At 39.5% G+C, this 10,633-nt stretch overlaps 1 protein-coding gene across 1 annotated transcript in view; it reads left to right on the forward strand.

Annotated features, from left to right (window-relative positions):
- cflara (CASP8 and FADD-like apoptosis regulator a) overlaps positions 1-10,338 on the forward strand; it is an 11,422-nt gene extending 1,084 nt beyond the window's left edge. The window contains exons 3-10 of the mRNA XM_012878369.3: positions 333-438; positions 582-717; positions 4,771-4,820; positions 4,904-4,934; positions 5,034-5,083; positions 5,379-5,457; positions 7,806-8,283; positions 8,380-10,338. Of these exons, the coding sequence (XP_012733823.2) occupies positions 333-438; positions 582-717; positions 4,771-4,820; positions 4,904-4,934; positions 5,034-5,083; positions 5,379-5,457; positions 7,806-8,283; positions 8,380-8,509 (1,060 nt within the window). The 3' untranslated portion in view covers positions 8,510-10,338. The remainder of the gene's footprint in view (positions 1-332; positions 439-581; positions 718-4,770; positions 4,821-4,903; positions 4,935-5,033; positions 5,084-5,378; positions 5,458-7,805; positions 8,284-8,379) is intronic.
- The last annotated feature ends 295 nt before the right edge of the window (positions 10,339-10,633 follow it).

Genomic DNA, 10,633 nt, shown 5'->3' on the forward strand with positions numbered 1-10,633 from the left:
AATAATAAAATAATAAAAAATTAAATATTAAAAAAATAAGAATAATTAAAAATTAAGCTGTTTCTCGTTAAGTTCCTGCTGTATTGAAAAAAGATCAGGGGTCACAATTGGCTCTTTGGCTTACTTAATATATTAAACGATGAAATGCTGACCTGTTAAGTCCCCCCCCCAAATCTTTTGTTCTGTGCCCCTGTGAAAAAACACTGGCCCCACCCTGGCTCCCCTGAACCCCCACTGCAGCACACGTCATCTCAAGGCACTTTAAAGTGAAAGTAACCTTTTCCCCCCCACTAACTCAAGGGGTACTCAGCAACGTGTTTTCTTTTCCGCAGAGTGCTGATGGTGACCATCAGTGATGACCTCTCAATGGCGGACGTGGAGCAAATAAAGTTCATTTTAAGCAAGACTCTATCCCGTGACAAAATGGGGAATTTCAAGGTAAAACGGTCCTACTTTTGCTTTCAGGTGATGTGGGTGGGATAGAAATGCCTATGACTGTGTGTCTCTGCTATGCAATAGCTTTTACTTTCACTGCAAGGGAAAAAAAAGAAAAAAAAAATCCCACAGAACATCTGTTACAGACTTTCCTGGACGTGGTGATTGAACTGGAGAAGTTGGATTTAGTGTCACCAGAACGAGTAGAGATGGTAGAGGACTGTTTAAGCAACATTGGCCGGCGTGATCTGCTCAAAAAAGTGACTGCTTACAAGATGTCAGGTGAGCGTATTAAATAGAAAGGATGTTATATAAATGGTCCAAATGATTCGCAAAAGATTTCATTTTTACGGGTAAAAAAAAAAAGGGTATCTGAATATTTTTTATTTCAGCTGACTGAAACGGTTCATTACGCATGAAGCTATGCATTATGATTGAAGCGACATCTGAAAAGAAATATTAGTATAAGAGAGGAGCAAATCTGGTACATACCCACAAAAAGCCCTGTAAAGGCTTTTGCACAACAGCCTAAGAAAGACGCTGTGGTTGGTCTAAAAATCCGTGCACAATGGTCAGGCATAAGATTATCTGACCGATGAAGTGAAAGGTATTGTCTAATCATGCACCAGTTTGTGGGAGGTTTAGTCCTTAGAGTTGATGCGCCACAGTAGGAAAAGATGGAGGCTTGAAAAGAGTTGGACATTGGTAAATTGTTGCTCGCTGTATGACTTTTCTTTTTTTTTTCTTTTTTTGTTAGAGAATATCCAAAACAGCAGCTCTTGTGTGAAGTTCTGTCTGCAATACGCCCCTTTTCCATTAGTACCAGCTCAGAGCGGTTCACTACGTGTCTTCTAGCTTTTTTTTTAGCTTTTCCGTTATTAAGGGTTATGTTTTTAACACCTGCCTTGATGTGGTATTAAGTGCAGCGAGTTGGTCTTAAGACGCATCAGGAGACTGTCGGTCGCTGTTTCCCTAGGGAGTGAAGTCACAGTTACCGTAACTAGAGTGACTGCAAAACAAGAATCAGCTGCCGTAATTAAGACATCACACCACAACCACAGCAGCTGCCGAATGGGAAGCCCCCAAACCGATACTGCGGTCCAACTTAGAGTTCACACATGTTTATGCTTCTGTCAACGTGAGAGACTTGTCGCCTTTCTGTGTCAACTTCAGTCACACTGGCGTGAGAGTCAGTTGTCATGGAAAACCCGCCCGTGTTGAACTAAATCAAGCCGACCTATCGAATCGGTGCGTCACCTTGGTTAAAGGGCGTTAGTCACTATTTATCAAAAGTGGTCCGAGGAAGGAGCATTGCTGAAATGGCAACGGGGTCACAGGTGGCCCAGTGACAGATTTGCTGCTTTGCCTAAAAAATGCTAAAGGATCTTCCACTGGGTTTGATAGAACGGGGCATTGCAGTTTGTTGAGTGCACGGCTGCACAGCTGCAGACCTGTGGAGGCGCACACTGACCCCTGTCCACCACTGGAAATGGTAACAGTGGCCAAATGAGCATGGAGCAATGCAAGTAGGTGACCTGGTCTGATGAATCTAAGCGTTACGGCTGGGCATGCATGCGTGCGTCTCCTATTTGTGGAACATCAAGAATCTTTTATTGTCGCTATGGTGAAATTGCGTTTGAGGCGGACACTGGCTTAGGATATACACAGATAACATGACACACAGACACAACAGACTTAGTATTTTTTCCCCCCCATACATTAGAGCAGGTAGGGCTGTGCATAAAAATCGATATAAAGATTAATATCGATATTTTTAAAAACGATTTAATATCGATATTCTGGCTTTCAATATCGATATACCTCCCAACCTCTAGGGGGTGTTATTACAGCGCAACCATTACAGTTCACAGCGAAGGAGAGCAAGTGAGACGAATTTGTGGAACGGCTGACAGGATTTTAGAAGCTCCTTTGTCCCTAAAATCAGATGTTTGGGCACATTTTTGGTTTCTGTGACACGTTAAATGCATTGAGGCAAATGCACTTTATTTTCCTGTTAATATGTCAGTGATCAATAAATAGAACATAAACATAATATTTGGCTGATTTTGGTGATTGAATCACTGAGCATTAATTCAAAGTAATAAATATCGATATTGGAATCAAATCAAGCTGAGCTATGTATCGAGAATCGTATCGTATCGTGAGCTGTGTATCGAGAATCGTATCGAATCGGCTCATCCTAGATGATACCCAGCCCTAAGAGCAGGGGTCACCAACACGGTGTCCGCGGGCACCAAGTAGCCCCCGAGGACCACATGTGGTGCCCTTAAGCCTGTTCTAAAAAAAAAAAAAAGCACAATTCCCCAATGTGCTGCATCTAAAACTTTATTTTATACCATTACTCTTCCTGTTTAATTATATTCACACTTACAGAGATTTAAAAAAAATGGCAATATCTATAACGAAGCAAGGAAAATGTATTTATTTTGCATCAAGTTAAGGTGAACTCTGACTCTTGTAGTTCAGGTAGCCCTTCGTCTGGCACAACACCAATGAAGTAGCTCTCAGTTTCAAAAACGCCGGTGACCCCTGCATTACACCATGCACGTTCCTATCAGAGTCCGAGAGCTCTGATATCAGTCCCTTATATGGATCGGTCCCTCCTTCATGAGTCTCAAGTAACTAGGTAATTTTTGTGAAGTGATTGAGGCTTCATTTAGAGAAATGTGCAATTTGATATTCCTGAGAATAAGAGTGTGCACATAGGCAATAAAAGTAGTGCGACTGTATCATATGATGGACCACAGTCTCTCAGCAGGATGAGCTAGTCCTCACAGCTCTTCTTTCCAGCTCTGAGTTTATTAGTTCTGTATTTGATGCTTCTGAAGCGTTTACCTGATGGGAGAGGGCTAAAGAAAAGGGCATTACCCAGGTGGGTGGGATCAGTGGAGATGCGTCTGGCCCTTCTCAGGACCTTGGCTGCATAAACTGAGTCCAAATCCTGTAGACGGCATCCCACAATCCCCTGTGCTGTCCTCACCGTCCGTGATAAGTCCTTCCTCTCCTGCATTGTGCAGCTCCCACACCACACAGTCATGCCGAGACATAACTGAGACATGTGGCACCAGGATGCAATAGTACAGAAGTGGAAGCCCGGGCAGTGCACTGAGGCGTTTTAATCAACATACTGCCGGAAAACCTGGAAATATTTCAGGGATGCCAACACATAGCCGATACCATTTCTATTTGGCCTTTACGAACAAAAGACATTCTGGGTGGTGCCAAACACTGTTAAGCCGGATGTCACACTGTGATCCTGTGCTGAAAACAAACAGACAGCCAAACCCAAGCATTAAATCGCCGTGCAAAAACACATTCGGGCTAATAAAACATAGAACCATGTGTGGAGTGAGAGATGGTCAGAGACTCGCCTAACAGATCCAATCATAGAGCTGAAGAGATATCTTTTAAGATGAAGATTTAAAAATTATGTCAGTAAAATAATCCAGATTTTAATAAATTATATATTTAATTGTTTTGAAACCTATAGTATGTGTTGTTTACAGTTTGAATAAAAAGCTGTAAGACTCGCTAAGCACAAAGATTTTAAAGATATGTAATAGCTTTTCAGCGAAAGTGTTTGTTCATCTAGTTTTTTTTTTATTTTTGGGTCTGAGTGGGATCAAGTTTATCCAGGCTAGTTGTAAGAATATCTTTGATTTTAAAGGTTAATTAGATATTCTGATCTGTCATTTAGATGACGTAGTTGTTGCAGGTAGCAAGGAGGGGTTGCTGTTCAGGTTTGGGGAACGTCTTTTAGTCCAATCTTTGTTCCAGAACAATTTCAGGTAAAGGGCTTCTTTGTCTGTTAACGTATGACCTATGGGTCAAAAAAGAATGGGGGGGGGGGGAAGAAACCTAAATCCAGAGGTGACAGTTTTGTGTCTATATGACACACAGCTTAGCAAAAGAAGACATTACATCAAGAGCAAGTTTTTTTTTCAGTTGCAGTATTTGCTCACATTTCTTTGGTATTTTACCACATGCAGCAAACAAAACCCGAAAAATTAAAAATATTCGTTTAACACCGACAAAAAAAAAAAAAAAAAACTTGCTCGAGACTTTTTGTACAGCACTGGAAATAAAGCCCACATAGGCAGAAGAGAAACAACTGAACATAAGCTAATCTCCAAACTATTTACCACTGTTTACGTGAGAAATTTCTTTTCCATTTAAGAGAAATAGAACAAGTTTGCCATGCTGTTTTCTATCAGGAAAAACATTTTCCTTTTATATTAAATAAAAAAAAAAAACACAAAAGTTGGTTTATTGGTTCTTTGCCCTTGTACTTAGATTTATTTGTGTCCTTTACAGCTCAGAACTCCGGCCAGCGTTTGCCTCAGCAGCAAAGTTCTCAAGCTTGGGTAAAATGTGTTAAAAGTTTTCACGTTTACTTTTCTTATTAAACTGTTTTCTTCTTTAACAATTCTTTTTTTGCTTTATTTAGGGATTTAGTCAAATGCCTCCCTGGCACACTGGTAAGACAATGAAAACATTTAACAAGGATCACGCCACTCCCGTTGTTTTCTGCTGAAAAGAATGGACTGTAATTGTCTGACTCTCTGGACACCTTACAGCTGCGACTTCTGAACGCCGTTCCCCTCAACGACAAAGTTGTCAAGCTTCTGTGAGTGAAACACTGTAAAAAAAGAAGAAAAAAAAAACAGTTTCCCTGTTTTATCCATTCCAGCTGTTTTGATTGCCATCTTCTCTTTGGCTTCATCTAGGCAACTGAACGCATATCTAATTTGTATTAAAGAAACTTTTTTTTTTTTTATTTCTCATCTTGTTCATTGTTCCCAAATTAGTGTGACAGTTTTGCCCATTAGTGCATGCAAATTTCTAACTGAAACTTTTATTACTGCGTTGAGGCTGTAATGATGCATTTTTAACAAACGTCTGCTTTTTCTTTCACATTTCAGGATCAGCTAGAGCAATACAACTTCAAAGCCAAGCCAAGAGGAGTTTGTGTTATTATTGACTGTGTGGGCAAAGATGGAGGTGAGAACTCTATTTATTTAGGAATCGGTACCAAAACGACATAAAAACTGTTATTCATCCAAAATGTAAAAATCCGGATATTTTATAACTACAAGGCAGGTTATTATTATTATTATTATTATTATTATTATTTAATCGTGTGGTTTTCAATTTATTTGAATTAAAAATAACCCAAACTGATTATGACAGCTCTCTTATCTGTTGACCAATTCTGCACATGCTAGTATTACTACAGTACAATCTTTGTAATTACTGTGGTATTTGCAAAGAGTTCTTATAATGCACACAGAACACATTTATGTGCTTTCGCTAACATAGGTGGTAGGTGACAAGCCAGAAATAGAATAGTACAATGGCGCTATCTGCTGATGCCTTCACTTTAAAGTCTCCTAACCCACTCTTCTCCAGGCTTGGTCCTTTCTGTACTGGTCTGGTTAGTAATAATTGATTGATTCATACAACTCGGGTCGACCGCAGACCGCCACTATCAGCTTTTCCTCCATGTTGTATGAAAACTGCTTCGTCTCCGGCGCAGTCCTTCGCCCCATGTCACAGTCACACCCAGTTCCTGATTGGTTGCCGCGACTAGACACAAAAGTTCTGGTTTTTCAACTTCAGCGACTGTCGCTCCGCCTCCGTCACATGTGTCGTGTCACTGTGTAAACGACAAAATTGCGGCTGTCGCATTGCTAAAAACGCGTCTGTTGCATCTCTTTGCGTCACATCGCTCCTGTGTTGCACCTGTATATAACAACACAGAGACTGTTGGTCATTAATACATGGCTCAATAAAAGAAGTATATGAAGTTCTTATGGTAATTTCTGAACATGTTACAACGTGTAGACACAGAAAACACTGTTGATGGTGTATGAAAAGACTTCAAATAAAGCCATCCTCTATCGCTGCATCAAAATCTCATGCTTAAGAAATGTCAGAAATCCAAGTTTTCATTTGTCAATTTATTTAGTGGGAAAGCAGATTTGCCAGTTAAGAAAAAAAAAATTGTTTTTTGCTCACTTGCCATCGGCCCATTTATTGGTATCGCTTTCAATCCCTTTAACCTCTTAAAGGTAGAGTGGGTGATTTATCTGGAAATGTAGCTTAAAAAATTCCCAGATCCCTTTTTGAATATCCTACCTACGCTTACACTCCTCAGGGGGAGGAGAGAATCTCCCAAATACACTCCGGTCTTATTTCCTTCTTCTGGCACCTTCCTCTTCTTCTCATAAACTTGTCAGACAGTTTGCTTCTTGCGACTCTCAACCATTTTCAGTATACGGTGAGAGCAGTGGCGCTACAGCTAACACCAAAGCTAACCTAGCGACTAAGCTAACCGGATATACATAAGCAGTAGAAGTGCGCATGTGCAGCCAGCAAGAGGAAGCTAGCAAGGAATGAGCACGCACATTGCCGTTACATGAGCATTCACAATGATCGGCATGTGGGACAACCAGTAGTTAACATGATCCCCCCCCCCCCCCCCCCCCCCCCCGAACTTGAAGCTAAACGAAGGCCGTCAACTGTACCTTTAAGACATGACATGATAATTTCAGTCTAAGCAGAGGCTTTTTGATGCCTAAAAATGATAAATTTCTCTTCAAACATCTGTTTTTCTTTCTCCAGACAGACCTGTAAATGAGGTTGATGGTTGACCAAACGTATATATTTGGAGAGAAACTGATCTTATTCAGCCTTTTTTTCCAAGTTATTTTTTAAAAGCCTTTGTTTGGACTAAAGCTGTCCGGTCTTAAGAGGTTAAACAAGTGTAGAAGAAGCCAATTCAAATTCCCAATACAATTTTAAAGTTTACTATTTAATGAAAATCACATCAATATCGGGTCTTTGAGCTGTATAATAACCCAAAACATGAGTCCCCATCAAAGCAGACCTAAACCCTTTGCAGAACCCCAGGGCTGAAGAGAAAAAGGGCACAAGCGAGGGCCAGGGACTCTGGACGGACTGTGAAAAGAGAAATGAGTCAAGATCCAATTCTCCCTGTGCTTCATACTATGTGAAATTGTACCGGAAAAGATTCAGAGCTGTGGTGCTGAAAGGTTTTTATTTTACAAACTTTAACTGCAGGGATACTGATAATTGTGCCACAGGTGATTGTGCTTCATTTATTACACTCAATTTGTTCTTAAAATGTCTTTATTGAGAGCAAAATGGAACCAAAGTCAAATTCCATGTTGCATTAAGCAACTTGCCAATTAAAACTGATTCTACACCTGATTTTTTTTTTTTTCCCAGTGTGAGGTTGCGCTTTGCCGATTAAAAAATTATATTATTTTGAAGGTTTTCCCCATCTATATTTCATGATTTCATGTTGTTGTTTCTTGACTCATCAGGAATGTTAGAAGAGGTGTTTGAGGCGCTCCAATTCAGAGTTCTCCGCCATTCCATGCTGGGTGCCGACGAGATTTTAACAACTCTCCGAGATATTTCTAAAGAAAGAGAGAGCCACAAAGGGGACGCTTTTGTCTGCTGCATCATCAGCCGTGGCACGGCTAATTTTCTCCTGGGTACAGACTCGGGAGGCGGAGGTCTTTATTTGGACAAAGTCAAAGCACCCTTTTTAGCTGACGCTTGCCCCGTGCTGGCCGGCAAGCCAAAACTCTTCTTCATCCAGGGCTACAGCGTTCCGACGGAACGGGAGAACCTGGGCGAGCTAGAGACAGACGGCGGCCAACAGAGGAATAACGCCATCACCAAAGACGCGGACGTATTCTGGAGTCAAAGCTGGACGGATGGGAGGCAGTTGCAACAGGAGCAACATCACTCCGTTTACCTGAAAGCACTGACTGATGCCCTACGCAAAACCAAGAGGTGATAGTGGGGAAAAACACTCACCAACAAATTCAGTCTAGGCCCATCATCATGTCGTTCTTTTCATCTAAACTGCATGCTCTTGTGTCTTGGCAGGAAAATGCATCTGCTTGATGTTCAAACGGTGGTGAATAACGCCATCCATGACCATAACGAAAAAAATCCTGAAGCACATTATCATTGTGATGTAAGTCATACTCTGAGAAAACATCTTTATCTACAATAGATACGTCATTGCTTTCACAAAGGTCCTAATACTGTAGCACTATACTCACAATATACCTTATGAAGAACATGTTTACTGTGTGTACACTGACCCCTAGTGGTTAGAAGGAAATAAGGCACACTACAGGGATTAATTCTACTGAGTTAGAATGCGATGCTTTGTTTGTTTGAGTAATTTAATTCAAAAAGTGAAACGCACATACAGATTCATTACACGCATGTTGATATTTTTCCAGTGTTTATTTCTGTAAATTTTGATAGCTGTTGAATACAGTTAATGAAAACCCAAAATTTTGTTCCTAATTAAATTACAGCGCCAGTGAAAAAAAAATAAATGTTTTTAATACAGAGATATCCACATGCTGAAAAGTATGTTATTGTAATGTACAGTATATGCTGTCAGTACCTGGTTTGGGCTTTTCGTTTATGAATGAAAGCTTCTGTGCAGCTTGACATGGTGGTAATGAGTTTGTAGTTCTGCTCACGTTGCTTTTATAGCATTCTTCAGCTCGTCTGTATTGTTGTTTTTCTCATCCTTCTCTTGACAATATTCTGTGGGCTATTTTGTTGGCTATTCAAACTTAACAGCCGTGGTCATTAAACCAGTTATTGGTACTTTTAAGGGTGTAGGCATGTGCCAAATCCTGCTGGAAAAGGAAATCGGCATCTCCATATGGCTCTTGTAGCACTGAATACAGCTGCCATCGTTGCCTTGTGATTCTCCCCCAAGCTCTTTAAATATTTCTCTTAAAAATTTACACTAAACAAACTATGAACAGTTGGGGTCTTTAGCAATGACCATTGTTGCTCTGTAGAGGTTGTTAACTGAACAACTGTTAAGTCAGCAGTCGTTATCAGGACTGTGTAGACGTACTATAACTTTTCTGTATTAAATCCGCCTGTTTTGATCTGATATAATATTCTTATTTTCTAGAAACAGAATTTTGGGTTTTCATTAGATTTAAACTATATCTATTAAAATTAGCATCCGCATAATTTCACTTTTTCAATTGAATTACTGAAATGATTTATTTTTTTTATATAGTCTTCTTCACTGAGTATAACACGCCATGTTGTTATTTAAGTATTTATTTATTATTTAAACTTTTTTTTAACTCTGCACATATGTTATGTATATTGTCTAACAGTCTGAAAACGACTCTTATTTGTGATTGATCAGCATTAGAAATTCTGAACATTTATAACGGTTCTCTTTTGTAATATTTCACTTACATATCACTACTTTTAATTATAAATAACTTTTAGATATGCAAATAATAATTGAACTCATGACCTTATAATTTGGTGTGGGTCACATCACATGATGCTCCCTGTGACCGTCTTATTAATTGGTAATTATACATATCTTCAATAAACAAAAGTACTATAGGTACTTTCTGATAACATATTTTTGTTTAATTAACAAAAAATCCAAAAAAATCTATGAAAATTTTATTTTGCAGTAACGCTCTCAGTTGGCAGCTCATGACTTCAGGAAAAAACATTGGGGTCCAAATTAAAGATATGAGCAAAAAAATAAAACAATCTGTTTCTACACTAAGCTACTATCGCATCACTCTGTGTTTTCCTATTAAATGTGAATTTGTGTCTCTGTCATGATATGCAGCTATGACAACGAATGGGTTTTAACAGGAAAAGTTTGGTACTTTTCCTTAGATCTCCAGTCATTTCTTTTTTATGTAACCATGTTGTTGTTTGGCATGTGATGTATCTCGTGTATAAAGCCTTTTCTGTTCTAAATAGCCAATGTCTGGCTGTCTATATATAAAATTAAGTGTATTTATATAAATTAATAACTTTTGTATGGCAGTCTGATGCATTTATTTGGGACTTTTTAAATGATTTAATGAATTTACAACAGTAGTGACAGTGGAGAGGAAAACTACCTTTTTTCAGGAGGAAACCTCCAGCATAACCAGCCTTAGCGTGAATGGCCATCTGCCACGACTGACTGGGGGTTTGAGGAGACAGAGCAGAGATGCATAAAAAAGAATACAGAAGCACTGATCTAGGCGTACGTTATATGTGAGGAAAAATAAGGAAATAGCAGCTTTACTACCTTAATCTAGGAGAGAAGCCCAGCTAATCGGATAAGTTCAGTGCC

The sequence above is a fragment of the Fundulus heteroclitus genome, chromosome 7 (genome assembly GCF_011125445.2).
Source record: "Fundulus heteroclitus isolate FHET01 chromosome 7, MU-UCD_Fhet_4.1, whole genome shotgun sequence".
NCBI lineage: Eukaryota > Metazoa > Chordata > Actinopteri > Cyprinodontiformes > Fundulidae > Fundulus > Fundulus heteroclitus.